This window comes from Haliotis cracherodii, unplaced genomic scaffold, assembly GCF_022045235.1.
Source record: "Haliotis cracherodii isolate W230 unplaced genomic scaffold, xgHalCrac1.p SCAF_2, whole genome shotgun sequence".
NCBI lineage: Eukaryota > Metazoa > Mollusca > Gastropoda > Lepetellida > Haliotidae > Haliotis > Haliotis cracherodii.
Genome location: NW_027266275.1, coordinates 72,908,755 through 72,927,836, shown reverse-complemented (window position 1 = coordinate 72,927,836; position 19,082 = coordinate 72,908,755). Strand labels below are relative to the sequence as shown.

The 19,082-nt window shown below is 39.2% G+C and overlaps 2 protein-coding genes and 1 long non-coding RNA gene across 3 annotated transcripts in view; 1 reads left to right on the top strand and 2 right to left on the bottom strand.

Moving 5' to 3' along the window:
• LOC139469610 (uncharacterized) overlaps nt 1-19,082 on the top strand; it is a 447,403-nt gene that overhangs the window by 114,535 nt on the left and 313,786 nt on the right. The gene's annotated exons all lie outside the window — the stretch shown is intronic.
• Nucleotides 330-3,383, bottom strand: LOC139468500 (uncharacterized). The gene is made up of 2 exons (XR_011653691.1): nt 2,882-3,383; nt 330-740 (listed from the first exon to the last, which is right to left on the bottom strand). It is a non-coding gene; the product is annotated as an uncharacterized lncRNA (long non-coding RNA).
• On the bottom strand, nt 11,713-18,511 carry LOC139469608 (intraflagellar transport protein 27 homolog). The gene is made up of 7 exons (XM_071251821.1): nt 18,412-18,511; nt 17,856-17,935; nt 16,654-16,713; nt 16,052-16,111; nt 15,120-15,237; nt 12,923-13,032; nt 11,713-11,875 (listed from the first exon to the last, which is right to left on the bottom strand). Exons 1-7 carry the CDS (start codon nt 18,446-18,448, stop codon nt 11,777-11,779), a joined length of 564 nt encoding a protein of 187 aa, XP_071107922.1. The 5' UTR covers nt 18,449-18,511; the 3' UTR covers nt 11,713-11,776.

Sequence of the window (19,082 nt, the reverse complement as noted above, 5' to 3'; positions counted from 1 at the left end):
CGGAATCAATACATTTTGCATCAACTCCATGTATGGTGGCATTCATTTCACTGAAATAAACGTTTACCTTACATAATAGATAAAAAACTTGTCTCATTTTTACCTCACTATGGTACAGTAGACACCCACCCACCCGCTCACTCTCACTCACTCACTCATTCACACACACACTCTGCCACACACACACACCGCTGAAGATAACATTGTCTTCAAGACATAAACCTTACAACCCCCAGTGACCAAATGTAACACCCCAAGTCACACGAGACTGTTTCAGGTGACATGTTTTCACTTGTACAATTTACAATTTAAGTCAACACAACGCTGTCTGGATTCACATCCTGTTTATTACATATACTACATATGTGTTACATCTACAAATATATCTTTTTCTTGAAAGATATTTACTTTTTCACTTTTTTATATTTTGACTGGACAACCATAGCACAGGATAATCACCATTGTTCACAATGTCACGAGCCACATACACGTGTCTACATTGTCTGTGCTAACCAATCACGGGCTGCAACGTCATCACTTGCCACCAGACCCGCCGTAGCCTGATTGGTGCCCCTGATACTCCGAGTTGTTAGGGTTGCACTGGTTGGAGTGGTTATCCAAATCGGCCTTGTCGCCGGTCCCGGAATAATCCGAAGTGTGGCCGCTGTATTCCGAGTTGTTCGGATTGCACTGGTTGGCATGGTTGTCCAAGTCTTGTTGAGTTCCACTGTCAGACATTGCTGCAAGATAAAACACATTTACTTGTTATCAGAATACACATATATCCCTGACTACCATTTGGATACATTACTCGATACATCGGATAAATATATCACACTGGATAATGCTGGATATGTCACCCTATCTCATTTATATATCACTATATATTAATGTGTAATTAGGCACCTTTGATATTCGGGGGTTGGGGGCATATGATTTTATCCATAAAATATATTATCTCGGGTTTTCGCTGGGGAAATAATTATGCTTCAGACTGCGGGAAAATAATTGTCTGCCATTTAAAAATACATTGTTGCAAGACTATTATTTTTACTCCTCCAATATTAAGGCTCATAGTTTTCATTTTAAAAATTATATAGCTTTTGGTGAAAAACATATTCCAAGCATCTGAGCATATGTTAGACGTTAGTTCACTGTGAAAGATGCATTGATGTATGGAGCTTGAAAGTAGTTCCTGAAAGGCGACCTCACTTGTATGGCTAGCTGATCGTGATACCAGGTTTATCGGGTTGGTTTATCGGATCATTATATCGGATCATTATGTCGGATACCATTATGATAAAATATTTTATCGACAATACTTATTCCTTAACTGTGTACACTTTTTCATGAAATTAAAATATCGTGCTTTCTTATTCCATCCAATGTCGGTGCCCCAGGACGAGAAGCAGGTCACAGCAGGAGATGTAAGGTGAGGCAATACACTTAACAGACACTTAAGGGATACTTGTTCAAAACTTCACCTGTCTCCACATTAAATTTATTGTTTAACAAGACATTTACACATATGATTTTGCAGGTGAGCATGACCCTCAATATTCAAAAAGGTAATCCACTTGGAAGGCGAATTTTTACATTTCATAACTTGTGAGTTACAATCGAGCATGCCCTTTCTACCAAGATTTCAAAGAGCGCCAAACGTTGTGTCGTAACTGCTTTTGGGCGTCCAGTGCGACCCTGCTACAAGTACTAAATGTATTGCCGTTCCTGGTCCTTGTGGTCAATTAAGCCAGGACATTGCCCTCGCCTTGTCCACCACGGCTCGGCTCCGTCAAGGAGTGATTGGCCTAATGACCCTTACTCCAAGTTGTCTCTATCAGCATTCACACCCGCATAATAAAGAAACGCAACACCAGTTTATACTCACATAGTTTTACTTACTCTCAGCCCATCTATCAATACAGAACAGGATCAGCCTGGCCTGGTGGAAACTTAGAACGATCGGGATTCGACTCGATCGACTGCAAACCGCGCTCCCTCTCCTAATGTTGAGGGTATCATTTTATAGTGTTCGAGCCTGACCTGTCCTTGTCACATGTCTCAATACCTCCATTTGATTCGTTACAAGTTTAGATCTGACCATGAACTCATGTGTGTCGCCATCGGAAAAATACCAAAAGCCTACGTGCCAGATTGCTCATCTCTCTATTGATTTTGTGACTCGCTCCGAAGCTCCAAATGGATTATACCTTGTAATTCCCCATTTGTTTCATTAACTCATGGACGATAGTCAGAGACCAATCCAATGATAAATGTGAAATGTCCAGAATACACTTGTGATAAATGTGAAATGTCTTTTCTCTATTGATTCCTTTCCAACTACAAGTTCTGTCACGAACTATATCTAATGCAACTCCTCATTGCAGCTATAATGGTTCTATTTATTATCATTAGTTTCTGAGATGCATTTTTAACCTTATAACAGTTGTTTGATCGAGGTTTGTGACGGGTGCCACAGGTGGGGCAGGATACGCTCACCTTTTCGAGAACACCTTGTATCGTGACTATTTTATAGTAATTCATGGACACATGCTCCTGATACAGTCATAAACTCTATGGAAGATACAGTGTATTCACAAGGTTTCAGACTTACTCTATGGAAGATATTAACAATGTTATATACTAACTCTATGGAAGATATTAACAATGTTATACGCTAACTCTATGGATGATATTAACAATGTTATACGCTAACTCTATGGAAGATATTAACAATGTTATACACTAACTCTATGGAAGTTACACACTATCTCTATGGAAGATATTGACAATGTTGTACACTTATATTATCAGGTTGTAAAAATAATTTCCGCATAATATTAATACATGAAGACATTGTAGTAACAACAGAAGTACTCACCTGTTTGCAGTATTATACTTTCTGGTTTCAGATTTTTGTAAGCACTGTGGTGAGCAGCAGTCTGTAATGGTAGAACGATACCTGGGCGCCTCGTTAACACTTTATATAATAACAGCCAATAGATTTCTGAGAACCTCCTGTGCCACGTGACTAAAATCCTCGGCTGTTCATTGGTCGTGTCTGTTTCCACATATGGACAGTGCTTTGTTTTCCTGGTATTCCCCGTAGTTCTTAAAATAACGACAGCGCAGATACTTGGAAATACCAAGTCTAATCACGTGTCGCTGTCGTGTCCTGGACTTCAGCAGGAGTGAAATGAAAAGTATCAGCTTGAAAACATAGATTTATTTTTAGAATGTATATTACACTTCATGGTTGTTTGTTTCACCTTCATGCAGACAGTAGAGGTCGGTACAACTCTAGCGCTTATGAGGCAATACGCATAGTAAAGGCAAATGAGGCAAAACCATATGTAAAATACAAGGATAGCTCCTGCGTCTACTACTGCTACATGACAGATGCTACTAGTAATACAACTGCTTGTAGAGAACTATATATAAGATACAAGGATAGCTCCTGCGTCTACTACTGCTACATGACAGATGCTACTAGTAATACAACTACTTGTAGAGAACTCTATATAAGATACAAGGATAGCTCCTGCGTCTACTACTGCTACATGACAGATGCTACTAGTAATACAACTGCTTGTAGAGAACTATATATAAGACACGTGGATAGCTCCTGCGTCTACTACTGCTACTTGACAGATGCTACTAATAATACAACTGGTTGTAAAGAACTATATACAATATACAAGGATAGCTTCTGCGTCTACTACTGCTACATGACAGATGCTACTAGTAATACAACTACTTGTAGAGAACCAAATATAAGATACAAGGATAGCTCCTGCGTCTACTACTGCTACTTGACAGATGCTACTAGTAATACAACTTCTTGTAGAGAACTATATGTAAAGTACAGGGGTGGCTACTAGTTCTACTACAGTTACATGTCAGCTGCTACTAGTAATACATCAACCTGTAGAGAACTATATGTAAAGTACAGGGGTGGCTACTAGTTCTACTACAGTTACATGTCAGCTGCTACTAGTAATACATCAACCTGTAGAGAACTATATGTAAAGTACAGGGGTGGCTACTAGTTCTACTACAGTTACATGTCAGCTGCTACTAGTAATACATCAACCTGTAGAGAACTATATGTAAAGTACAGGGGTGGCTACTAGTTTTACTACAGTTACATGTCAGCTGCTACTAGTAATACATCAACCTGTAGAGAACTATATGTGAAGTACAAGGATGGCTACTGGTTCTACTACAGTTACATGTCAGCTGCTACTAGTAATACATCAACCTGTAGAGAACTATGTATGAAGTACAGGGCTTTCTATATCACTATTACCTCTTTTCCGCTTCTTAAGCTTTTAAAGAACGATCGTTATGATGAAAACGTCTTATAAATATTTTATTCAGTAAAGAATAAAGCTTTACTAATTCAGGTGTGGGTACATTGTCTTAGTTATACACACAGAAAAAGGACACCATATCGTGTATTCATTTCCATGTAGCATCCCTCTAAGTCTACTCGTGAAATGTTATGTTAATATCTTTCTAGTAGCACGTCCTGACGTGTCGGACGATGCGTTGTTCGTTAGATGTATGTGGGAATATTTGTAACATGGTTGCCTGCCAGGATTTGAAAAATAAATATCTTTCAAAGAAAGTACTTTACATGGCTGTTTCTGATCGAGGCATCGTGGTTTCTCATTGTAGGAATGAATCACAGGTAATATTTGTTTGTTTGTTTGTTGTTTAACGCCGCACTCAGCACTATTCCACCTGTAAGATGGCAGTCTGTAAATAATCGAGTCTGGACCAGATTATCCGGTGGTTGACATCATGAGTATCGATCCACGCAATTGGGATACGGTGCATCAACCAAATCAGTGTGTCTGACCACCCGATCCCGTTAGTCGCCTCTTACGCGACAAGCACACGTAATAACGGAGACTTGTGACTGCGTGGTAATAAATATAATATCTTGGCAGTTGATCATTATGCTGACGAGTTACAGTGACTCATGTAATCAATACACTGTTTCAGATAAGAGGAGATCTCGGAAACATCCTACATTCACTTTCACTTCCGCAAGTTCAAGGACGAGCTGCAACCAGGCTTCCTGGAACAGCGCGGCAAACAAGGCAGTATGACGTCACCGAACAGTATCGGAAGGCCCTACACGTGGCGTTTTGAGGTTGACATTTTTGAGGTACCCATGTACATTGAACACAGCGCAGTTTGGTTTATATGACTTAACTTTCCATGCAGACTGTCACATACAGGGTTGACAATACCTTGGAGGCAGCTTGTGACATGGGTTCAGTGTTTACAGTTCGTGTGTGAAGCCTGCTGCACTAGTGCCAATACCAGTGTAGGAGGATCGGGCGATTCCACGGTATCAAATAACTGTAGACTGATTACATCCTGGGGTCAAATCATTACATTTATATGATGAATATGGAATTGCCCAATTTACATTATTGATTAAAACTTCCTTTGAAACAGTGTGACTCTTTTCCTCTGTATTTTGTATTGAGACCAGATATTTTGTTTCAGTTACAAATGCAAAACCAGATATATTTTGTTTAATCAAATCTTTAAGGCATTTTTGTCTTCTAAATACACATTGCAACAATGTTATTTTTTGGCAGACTATATATTTCCCCAACAATATGAAGCATAATGACATTTTCAAGAAGTTTTGGGCACACGCACGCACGCACGCACGCACGCACACACACACACACCATAAAAGAGATTATCAAATGGTCGGCCTCTAATGAATGTCGGGGATACCTCTTCTTTCCCTGGAGACAGGACAAGTACCTTTTCAGATGTTATGTTCTCCTTCAATAGATATTGCTGCATATAACTAATGTACATATATCTGATAATATCTGTTTAAATAAGGTGACACATTATTATATTCTAACACAACTAAAGACTAGATACGACTATGAGACGTCATTGTTCAGGTATTACCTATTGTTTGTAAGGTCAATTATTATGTTTAATGTAAACTGATGTTGGCGGGAATGGATGAGTCGGGTATTTTGTTTCTACTTTCTACTTTAACGAACTATTATAGATCTGACATCAGCGTACTTTGAAAGAGACGATAATAGTGACACGTCTGAATATATCTATAACTCGGTTCACCTTTCAGTTTCGCTTTCTTTAATAACAAATAAGGTCACTGGAAGCTTGTTCCTAATTGCTCCTTGTAATTTGTTCTCAATTATGTCTCAGAATATACGTCATAGATTATTTTCATGTATAGAGAGAGAGAGAGAGAGAGAGAGAGAGAGAGAGAGAGAGAGTTCCCAATATTGGACACAGCTTTTTAATCTCTAATCTGCTCCATCAAATATGACATCTGTCTCCTTACAGATACTCATATACAGATCATGCTTCAGAAATCAAACACACCGTTATAATCGTTCTCACTATCTCTTCGCGTCACTATCTCTCTCTATGACATGTTTAGCTATCGCCGCTTTCATTTTGAATTGACAACCAATGACTACTTTATGTTAGGTAATGAGGTTGATGATATTTGACAAGAGGTCGATTTCATTGAATGTGTCATGTGAAAGGCTATCAGTGATTTACTATGACGCGTGCATGTGCAAGCATGTGTGCATGTGTACGTGCTTGTTGTTATGTGTCGATTCCCAAATTGAAACAATATGTTAACCCAGAAATTTGTACGTAAAAGAACTTAGTGTGAAACCAACAATCAACCAACAAATGGTAAACAATAAAAAAATGTATTCACCAACTTTACAAATCAATACAAATTACTGCACAGCAATTATAATGGCAGTGCACAACAGATTTGTAGTACAATATTCAATGGTGATAAATAATATATAATAATACACCTTTCAGTTTCGCTTTCTTTAATAACAAATAAGGTCACTGGAAGCTTGTTCCTATTTGCTCCTTGTAATTTGTTCTCAATTATGTCTCAGAATAAACGTCATAGATTATTTTCATGTATGTTGAGTGAATTAAGTGAATTTGTAACATCTCACACACACACACAGAGAGAGAGAGAGAGAGAGAGAGAGAGAGAGAGAGAGAGAGAGAGAGAGAGAGAGAGAGAGAGAGAGAGAGAGAGAGAGAGAGAGAGAGAGAGAGAGAGAGAGTTCCCGATATTGGACACAGCTTTTTTATCTCTAATCTGCTAAGAACTTAGTGTGAAACCAACAAACAACCAACAAGTGGTATACAATCAACAAATGTATTACAAAATTCACCAACTTTACAAATCAATACAAATTACTGCACAGCAATTACAATGGCAGTACACAACAAAGTTGTAGTACAATATCCAATGGTGATAAATAATAGGATGACAGTGGTCGGTATCAAATACAAAATACACTGGTGATAGCTAAAGTCAGTGTTATTAAAAATATATTTTTACCCAGCGGCGACAGTGGTCAAGCTTTCGAGATTGGCTAGGCAGGGAAAGAAAAGAGGGATCTGTACAAAATGTTAATACTTCTCCAGAGCACCAGATAACTTACCGTACGTATATGCGTAAAATACGAAAACGACATGTTTAAATCAGCATAAGCGATTTGAGTTGTTTGCATACAAATTAGCATGAAGAAATTAGATAACCCAATAGTATAACAACACTGTGTGTAACTACCCAATGTAGCGTTTCAGCTTATGTAAACAAATGTTTTGTTGATGTTTTCTTACTGACTGAATGGGGGCATCGTGTACATAAGGACTCAGAAGTCTACTGCAGTGAATAATGCACAAATGTGAAACATCTCACTTATTGTAACTTTTGTCACTGTAATTAAGTTACGCAAACATTCACATTAGAAGTTGAAACCTCAAACAGCATAGGGGGCGGTCGGGTAGCCTAGTGGTTAAAGCGTTCGCTCGTCACGCCGAAGACCCGGGTTCGATTCCCGACATGGGTACAATGTGTGAAGCCCATTTCTGGTTTCCCCCCGTGATATTGCTGGAATATTGCTAAAAGCGGCGTAAAATCTCACTCACTCACTCACTCACTCACTCACTCTCACAGAAGTACAATTCTCTTCCAAAACCTCGTCAAGCCATGCAGATATAAACAACAAACATACATAATGTGGCTTCCTCTGTGGCACTCGCCGAGGAATTTACTTTACAAACCCAGTAGCGCCAATAGCCATATCATTTCAGAACCACGACAGTCACTGACACTGTAACATCTTACTGTAAGATACATGCATGTACCAGGTACCATCCATGCTTTGTGGTTCAGAACCATACTCATCACTGTGACGACATTTGTCTTGCAGCAAGACTGCCAACACCTGGCAACAGAAAATGTTCATAACTATAACGCACAGGACATAAACATATAATAAACAGCGCGCACTGTAACGGCGACACCACAGGAGGGATAGAACTACCCGGGCTTCACAATTCCTATATGTACCCCTCACGGTTGCGCCCTCTACCTGAATAACCTCCCTTTATATCTGGCTTTACCTTCAAGAGAAATCAATTTCAGTCTAATTCATTCTGTTCAACCGAATTAAATTTCAATTATTTTCAGAAAGTTCCACTCATTTTTTCAATAACCTAATAGATTCGAAGAGTGAGTGAGGGAGTATGGTTTTTCGCCGCTTTTAGCAATATTCCAGCAATATCAAGCCGGGGGACATCGGAAAATGGGCTTCCAACATTGTACCCATGCACGTGGGTAATCGAATCCAAGTCTTCGACGTGACGAGCCACTGTGACGCTTTAACCACTTGGCTACCCCACCGCCCGAGTGATAATACTCTGAATACTCCCAACAAACTCAATACCAAATATGAATGATATAGTGTTGGGTACATCAGAGACCATATAATATATTATAGGGTCTCTGGGTACATACATTCCAAAATGATCATTCTTTTTATATATTTAGGTTGTGGGTCATGTTCATTTAAATCCTTCTTCCATGGCGGCCATAATGGATTTGGCGGCCACATTGGATTTGTTGGGGCGGCCCCATATCTGAAAATATTTGGAATGGCAGTACCTACAACTGTGCCAAGTTTCATGCTTTTCTCACAAAGTGCACAACTGAGCCTATATCTGTCACGAAATGGCTCTAAACTATGGTGTAACATCCGGCTTTTGGTCCTGTGCATTGTAGTGAGAGAAAGACGCTGATGTTGACGGATTCAGTTTTACAGTCCGTAACTGTCGTTACTTTTCGCCTGTTCGAGGTTGCATGATTAGGATACACTTTGCGGCTGTCACTTTCCTGGTAAGCGACGTTCTGATTGATCGGATGAAAGGTCGTTCTGACGTGACATTAATAGGGGTGTCCTCAGATCTTTGTGTAGCGGTTGCGAGAACTAGGGATATAAAATGAGATTGTATATACACTTTACCTTTTTCACTAACACCCCACGAGAATCATGTTTAGTTTCTCTTGCCTCTTTGACATTTCTTCATCAATTCAGTTAGCTATTCACGTTTCGTTCCCGTAGTTTTATTTGAATTGTCTCATCGATTTAGTATTAAAGATATTCACATCTAGTTCCCACAAGGCACATACCAGAATAGGGGAGTTTCCTATGTAGTCAATTGCATATGAACGCATCACATGTGACATCATAGATCCATGACTGGACATGCACCTGGTCTCGTTTAGGATAAGGGTGTAAAGTTTGGAAATCACGTGCAGCATATCGTGATAAGAATAGACACTGTAGGAACACTTTACTGATTGTTACTTTGGTCAGTAAGTGGTACACATTGGAAAAAATATCTTCTTTACGTATATACTTCTGTTTTTATGGTTCGCGTTTCTTTTGGCGGTGATTATATTAGCCTCTTTGTGTTTGCGGACTTCTTTGTACAAAGTTGTTTGTATTTACAAATTGGGAATAAGACAAAACTGTTGTGTATGTTAATTATGATTATTATAGCATGCAATGATTCTGTCAATGTGCATGTTTAAATTTAGTAGTATATATGTTTCGACTAGAAACCTTTTTTTTCAATCCATTCTTTTTATCAGTATAAATATCGTGGTCTAGTGGATAGAGCGTCTGTCCGGATTGCAACGTGATCCTTGGCAACACATAAGGAGGAGTCAACCACAGGTTGATTTCGCCTGGGAATACGGGTACATAGCGATTGAAGCGTCCAGCATATCGGCCCACCGCTCCTCCTGTAGATATTGCATACATGTACTGTCATAGATTAAAAAGATTGGTTTTGGTTTGTTTTGGTTTGTTATTGTCCCAATTGCAGTCAATGATTATCTCATACTGCTGGAATATTATGGAGTGCGGAGTTAAACAACAAACAGTAATGGTCAAAGTAGAGTGTTCACAATTTTTGGGGGTTATTTCCGAGTTTCTTCGAAAGAACTTCCAGTATTACATACACTTTCGGACTTTGACCCAAAGTTTTTGGTTGGTCGCAAAAACTTGAAAACAGAAAATGAAATGTAAAAACAGTGAAATACTAACACTCCATGAAACACCCCTTCTTCATGATTATATTAGCAACACATACAAATGATGTGATGTCTTCATGCCAACAGTAGTGTCATAAGGTAAACATGCATTCCAGAAACCAATTCATAAAAAAAAGATGGTGGTAAAGTAGATAGTTCAATACTGTTTGCTGTTGGGTAATCCAGTGATTGTCACCATGAACATCGATCAACGCAATTGGGATATGCCATACGTACGATGACATGCATCAACCAAGTCAGCGAACCTGACCACCCATGATCCTGTTAGTCGCCTCTTACAAGCATGAGGTTGCTGAAGCACAATTATAACCTGGATCTTCTGGGCGTTCTTCTATAAGCATTTCTTGGTTTTGTTAGAAATAAAACTCTTGAAAAGTAATAAATAGAGTTTAATAACATTTTGCTTGAGACACAAACAATGGACGGATGTGTACGAGCAGTACAAGAATCATGTCACCACATCACATTAGGCCAAAACAAAAGTGTTGCTGGACTTCAAGATAAGTTTGGATTAGAAGATAACCATGGAAAATACCTGCTGAAGGTAAGATCAGGACATTCACAACCAAGTATATACACAAGAGTGCGGCACCCAGAAACCAGTAGGTACTGATTGGCTATAATCAGTGACACTAACAGAAGAGTTTGTGAGGTGTGCTATACCCTGCTTTCAACAGTATTTCAGATACGTGTCAGGTTGATGTAGGGGGAAACAACAAAACAATGCAGGTCTTAGACATTTACTACTTTGGTGATATGCACGAGCATGGGTATCATGCTGATAAACCAAGAAACATAGCCAGGGATTCTCATCAATAGTTCAATATGTAATATGGGCTATAGTTCTTTAGTGAGGACACAAGGCTAGATAGGACAGCAAAGCCCAGCCTTTCGACACTGCAGTGACAGACATGATGAGCTCCCTTCTAACTGGTGGTTTTGGTGACAAAACTTGATGATGGAGTAGACAACTTATCCTTCCGGATCTGTACTGGTGGCCTTGTCTAACGCTGCACTGGTTTACGCTTTGTATGATCGATTTTAGAACAAGGCACAACAAAAGATCCTTGTTTTCTGTCCTTGCATTCTGCAATATGTAACCATGCACACACCCCATTAAACAGCTCACCTCATCAAACAGCCCACCCCACCAAAAAGCCCATCCCATTAAACCACCCACCCCACCAAACAGCCCACCCCACCAAACAGCCCACCCCACCAAACAGCCCACCCCATCAAACCACCAATCCTATTAAACCACCCACCCCTTTACACCACCAACCCCATCAAACCACCCATCCTGCTTCGTGTTTATGCTATGGACTGGAACAGCTGTACTCTCTCCTCGTACAGTTTGTGGTACTCCGCAGCCAGGTAGAAGAAGGGCGTGTCCACATTCTGAATCTCCTTCTGTAAACAGCAACACAAACACGACTCATGGCTTTACCATATTGGAATATTTAAACCAACACAGACTAGAATGTGTTTTTACTAAAATAAATATGTCTCCCCCTCCCTTTTTTGGATACATCAGTTCAAGTTGTTACTGTAAATGTGTTTGCAAATAAAAAAAACAATACTGATAGATAATGGTTTAATGCAGGAATATTCGTTAACTGCAGAGTTTGGGCATGAAGAAAATGCTACTTGTTTGAGACTTAGTCCAAATTGTTTCCATGGAAACACAACAAATATAAAAAATATGAAAATATGAAAAGGCAATAGTTGAGCATATGGTCATTGCACATGAATAGTTTCATGCAAAGATATTTATTAGTTTTAGATGTTTGGCCCGGAAACAAAGCTTAGAGTTGTTAGAGATTAAGCCCTATTAGTTTTCATGGAAACGTAGCAAAATAACATTTTGAAAAATTTTAAATTAGCAAAAGGCACCAGTAAAGCTGATGAGCAATGCATATACCAAGTTTCTTTGAAATACCATATTCGACGTAATAAGCGCCCAGGGTGCTCTTAAAATTAGAAATAGGGGGCTCTCACTTTTGGTGAGCAAAAACCCCAGAGTTGAACGATTGTAAATTTCGTGGTTTATGTTGACAGCCTTAGATGATACAAAAGAAAAGTTGGTGCATATTAAAGACGACATATATTTTTCAGAATTTAATTGCCCATAATTAAGGGTGTATAGTGCGTATCATACTCGAATAAATAAGTCTTGTGTACATTGATCAATCGGGAAGGGTGATAATTGGGATTGTTCACTTGTCAATATATTAGCAGGTGATCGCCGTGGGCGCTTATCAGAGCGGGGCGCTTATTACGTCGAATACGGTATGTTGAATGTTTTTGGAATGGTGGAGACATAATTATAGAAGGGCATGACAACACAACTCAGTGAGAACCATGAAGGAGACCAGTTTCCACTGTGTCAGTGCACGGAGTGAGGTTATTGTCGGCCCTTACATGTAGCAGTGTTGCAATGTAGGGTAAGGTACTCACAGATGAACATTCGAAGTACTCCAGCTGATGGGATGTGGCCAGGTCCTTCCCTGCCTTGGGGCTGACCACTCGCCTCTGGTCAAGGTCCACTTTGTTGGCAATCAGCACACCTGCCACAGGAAGCTTGTTAGTGGTGGAACAATGCCATACATTTTTGTACAATACATTATTACAAAGTGGCTGTCATAAGTTATTAGTAAAATATAAATATTTGTTACATTTGTATACTTATCCTGCATTACTGCTTAATGCATTCACAGCTTACCTTGCAACAAAGAAAAAGGGACACTGCCTGTCACCTGAGCTTAAGAAAAACATACTTTTGAGGTTTCTGAAGCCAAAGTGGGGAAGCAAGTCTGTGACGGGTGGGCCTTTAGCATAGAAATGCAGGATAAGTATACAAATGTTAATAATTTTTAGATTTAACTAAATTTTTTACTTATCCTACATTACTCCTTAATGCATCTGTATCGGACGGTTTGGAGGTGGGAAACCCTCAGAATACAAAAACCTCAATAATTCACACCCTGAAGGTACAACACCAATCGGTCGATAAATATTGAAGCGGAAAAGTTCAGAAAAACGCCATTACGGTCAGGTTATTTCAATGTGAGAACAATTGTCAAGGCATATTGAGACGCTGGTGCACTGTTTACAGAACAAGTAAATGTAGATTTCTCAGGCGACTGAAAATTAGGGTCAATTATAATATTTACAAGATCCTCCGGTTTTCGGCCATACTTGCACTTCAACAGTGACAGTATTACCCGTTGAAGATAATGGTTGTGTCATAATGACCGAACCATGTCCCTCGCTAATCAGCGATTGTGACATCTTTCTAGTCTCACGACAGGATTGCTGCAAAATATGTTTGTGAGTGACCTGCCTATACCTCGTAAAACTCGTTTGATTTACGCAAAAAACACGTTCAGAATTTGCTGCACAAATTTACGTGCATGCCAAACAACATGGATGAGAGTCTTTAGCACATTTATTTCCACAACAATTAGTACAACGCCCAAGCATAAGTTTTGCAAATTAGAGACTTTTGATGATGCTGGACTGGAAAACTGCCATAGAAATCTAGTTAATCTATCGGCAAATTTTGTAACGAGTTCAAAGTGTATTCAATGATTTGTATAAAAGCAACTCAAAGAAACGCCAAAGCTAGTAGTATTTAAAAACACATAAATATGTTATACATACATAGCTGAGAATTGTAAACAAATTGACTACCCTGGCAGACAAACAATTGTAACACAATTCAAAATGGCAGTGAACAGATAGCACCTGGGGGGGAAAAGTCTTTTTAAATAAATCATATACAAGTTCACAACATGTTGAGAGTAATATAAAAAGAATACATCACCCGTTGCAGATGAATTTTAGAATTGTAGACAAAAACTGAAGGTCTAAATATATCCAAAACGAGAGCTCCGCTGGTACACGTCTGTGCTGTAGCGCGACAGGCAGTGATGTGAAGAGGTGACCTAAGGTCACCAGAGGTCACAGGACAGCGACAGCAGGGTACGAAAAGTGGGACTCATGAACAGTTTATTTCTTCACCCAGGACCGTCACCGGTACGCTGTCCTGTTTTCTTTGACGCAAGGTAAGCAGTGAATGCATTAAGGAGTAATGTAGGATAAGTAAAAGATTATTTTTATACATAGTGAGTGAGCGAGTGAGTGGGTTTTACGCTGCTTTTAACAGTATTCCAGTTATATCACGGCGTGTCAGCTTAGTGTGGGGGGAAAGCTCGAAGTGATGCAGGTCTCAGACCTTTACCACTTCGGTAAAACCCACAAGCATGGGTATGGTGCTGACAAAACTAGAAACATATTTGGGGCGAACCGGGATTCAAACCCACAATCATAGGTTTCTGTTGGGTCCAAGAGACGCAACTCTGTACAGTGAATCACGGCGCCTTAGACGACTATCAAGCGTGTTAATGTCAGTAATTCAAAACACCAAAGTAGACTTACATGAAAAGGGAAGTAACTCTTTAATGGTTATTCAAAGCACCATTTCAAGCCACACATTTCTTTCACTTTATCTTTCACACCAGACTATCAACTGATTAAAACATCAGAATATTATAAGATTAACATCAAAACTTTTTTTTGCAGAATGAAGCCAAACAGCTTTCAAAACTTGAGGTCCATGAGTGTAAAAGAAGAGTTGCTGGTGCAAGTGTACCTGGTAGTTCCACATCTGGAAACTGGGAGCGAACCCTCTGTAACCACTTTTCACAGCTGGAGAAGGAGGTCTCGCTGGTCACATCGTACACAACCATCACCATGGACGGGTTCTGCCACTGCAGGGACACAGGAGATGAGGAGGAGTACAAGGATTAAACTCATCGTTATCCGACATGTTACTGATGCCCAGAATTAAGATTAAGTAAGACAATTTAGAGTGTTTCGTTTAGAGTAACATGACAACTTCATTAATTAACCCAAAGATCTATCACAGAAATTGTAACTAGCACCTATCAACTTTGTGTATAGCATACTAATGTTTGTCACCTTCCCAGGATACAAGTTCTGATGGTAGAATTAAATACACAGTGTTTCCATTGGGTTTTGAAACTGCCGGTCCTGGTAGACTGGCAACTCTAAAAATTACCAGTCCCCTCTAATTTTTGTAAGTCCAACTTTCAACAAATAAATGCAATGACGTCATCTCTGAAGCAACTGAGTTAGATCTACATGTCATTCACACAAAGTTTAGTCACAATTTTCTCGTTTTTTTAGTATATTGAGACTAAGTCGCTTCAAATATATATTTAACCTCAAAGCAAAGAGAAATGTTCTTTCCTTGCAAAAAAAATAGACAACAGGAAATCCCTGATAGTAAAAGACAAGCTGACTTTGTTAGAAAATTATACTTATCTGAATATCACCAATGTTTTGTTCAACAACAGAGATTTATAAGGTACTTTATTTGCCGGTCCACGAGGACTGGCAGTCTCATGCATTACCAGCCTAATTTTACCGGTAAAAAATGGTAAATGCCGGTAAACGGGGACACTGATACAACTGAACATTCCACAAGTACATCAACATGATCAAGAAGTACTCATTAGAGGGAAAAGTGGAATAGAACTACGTTTGAAAGGGTTAACTTACAAATTTCTTGACTGCTTCTGAGAATATTTCTTTACCAGCTGAATCAAACATGAATATTTCCTGCAATCACAAAGTCATTGATCAATTACAAACACACATACAGTAAACTACGGTTATAACGAACTCAAAGGGACTACTAATTTTTGTTCGTTATAACCGTAGTTCGTTATAAGCATATATACAACATAACTACAGCAAATAGTCGGGACCAAAAAATAAGTTCGTTATATCCGTCAGCTCGTTATAAGCGTGTTCGTTATAACCGTAGTTTACTGTATATGCTTCATGTTTAACACTCGTACAAGAGTAACAATTAATACTTCTATATTGCAAGGCATATGATACACAAGCACACATCTGTTCAATGGACTTCAAACATCTACAGAATAATCAGTAACTAATAATGACAGGTTTAAGAACGAAATCTCTCAGTGATTGGAACTCTTGTTATGTTCAGAGTTTACAGATGAGTAAAGTGGTCCTTGTGTACTTATCCCTATAGAACTAAAGGTCCTAAGATGACAGTAGTGATACTTCATCCCAAACACACCCACCTTATCTTCTAACACTTCCACCCCAAGCCCACCTGGCTGTGTACTCACCACACTGTCATGAGAGTCGGGGATATTGACGGACTTCACGAGCAGCTCCACCCCTGCATTCTGGGAATCATATACAATGTAGTCAAGTTACACATAGGCAAATCATCTAGAACTGTGTGGTTGGGCAGGCCGAAAACATTTCCAGGCCATATTCACTGTATTTAGCCCCCACTCCAAATTCCAGACCAGTTTGTAAGTTTCTTTTGTTTGTTTGTTTGTTGTTTAACGCCACACACAGCAATATTCCAGCTAAATGACGGTGATCTGTAAATAATCTAGGGGAGGACCAGACGATCAAGTGATTGACACCACGAGCATCAATCCACGCAGTTAGGATATGATGACATGCATCAACCAAATCAGTGAGTCTGACTACCCAATCCCATTAGTCACGTCTTACGACAAGCATGGGTTGTTTAAGACAGTTTGTAATCCATATGATAATAACTATATAATTACATATTTCCTATTATCAAAAAAGTTTGTTTTATCAACATTTGATCAATGTCTGTTCACTACTTCTCAATCTCTGAAAATACATTACTGCATTCGACGTAATAAGCGCACAGGGTGCTCTCAAAAATAGAAATAGGGTCTCTTATTAGAATATTATTTTGATGAAAAAAAAACAGAGTTAAAAGATTGTAAATTTTGTGGTTTATGCTGACTGCCTGAAATGTTCATATACGACAGATATATTTTTCCAGAATTTAATTGCCCATAATTAAGGGTGAATATAACACACGAGAGGGTATTATACACGATTAAATAAGTGCACATTGATCAATCGGAAGGGGTGCTAATTGGGATTGTCAACTAGCCAATATAATAGCAAATATCGCTGTGGGTGCTTATTAGAGCGGGGCGCTTATTACGTCAAGGACGGTAACTCTTTGTTTATCGGCTTAACAATTACAGAAAATACATATAAGAACAGTGTGGCTGGGATCACTTAGAAAACTGTGTCCTAGCCTACTTACTAGCCAACCAGAATCACACTATGAAGCTGACATAATGCACTCAACCTCTCGACCCATGTTAAAGATTCCTTACATTTGTATTTTGCCTACATGATATCATTATTAGGTCATACAATACAAAGTCCAAATAAAGCAAAACCATGTTTGTATTTCAGTTATTGAGCAAAGAGATGAATTAGAAGTAATACGTTATCATGACAAATGAAAATCATTACAACATACCATGGAATAAGTTTTTGGAAAGCTGGATCCATCACTGTGAAACACTTGGCAAATGCTGCTCTTGCCAACCCCGGACTCCCCTGAAGTGACAAGAATGAGTGACTGTTGTAATATGATGCAGTAGGACAGCCTGCAGCTACATCAAGTGGCCTTCAAGTAATTGAGTCCAAGCAAACCAGTGACTGGATGCATGAGCCATGCACATCGGGCACTTAATGACACGACAACCTGCTGCTTCCAACCAAACAAACATTTCCAAACATTTTGTTGTGTTTGTGGGAAATTCAATACAGATGAGCTTGTTGCTTGCAAGACTGTTGTTTTCAATTTGTGCGCAGTGCACTCATTCTTCATGTGTTCACTTAAAATACTGCACTCTGACATGCACCGTGAATTCTGGTGCCCATGTCACTCAGGAAACACTGAAGAGTAATATGGAGGGGTTATAGCTAAAACAGCACATCAATCAAAACATCACCGGACTTCACTGTCAACGTTATGTATACATATATTCAATCACGAGTAAGATGTCAAAAGTTCGAATTCGAAATCTTACCGACAACAATACACTTGGCTCGCAAAATAGTCGGCATAACGATCTGCTGTTAGAAACCCTTCGCCTGTAACCAACGTAAACTCGTACCTTGCCGCACTTGTCAAACTATGCAAGTCTCGCAAGAAGAAAATACATGCTCCTGATTGGTTGAAATTTGTCAATAATATTTTCCAAACAACTCTGTATTAAATCAGCAGACGACCGAATGAGAAAGGAACCTAACATTGACAATGATACTTGACAAATCAGATTAGTAAATAAAATTTGAAACACCATGGGACTACATTCGCTCAAATTTGTTTTCTAAATTGCTTTCATAATGAGCGAGAGCACTTTCAAGACCCTTCAAATGGCATTTAATGTCATACGTAAATATATAATATTGTTGAATATCATCATAAGTGTCATCACTATTGTTGTAGTTAGTTAGTTAGTTAGTCCTAGAGTTTATTTGGCGGTCCTCCCACATACTGTGGTCAAGTGGATAACGCGTCTGCCCGTGGAGCGGAAGCTAGGTCAGTGGTTCGATCCTCTGACCGCGTCGTCCCAAAAGATGGTTCTTGTAGTTTGGCATTCTTGGGATAAAACCATGATTGGTCGGCTCAGAGTCAGTATAATGTGTCTGAGCGGGATATGCATGCACGTCCCATGTATAAGCGCAGTAAGTGCCT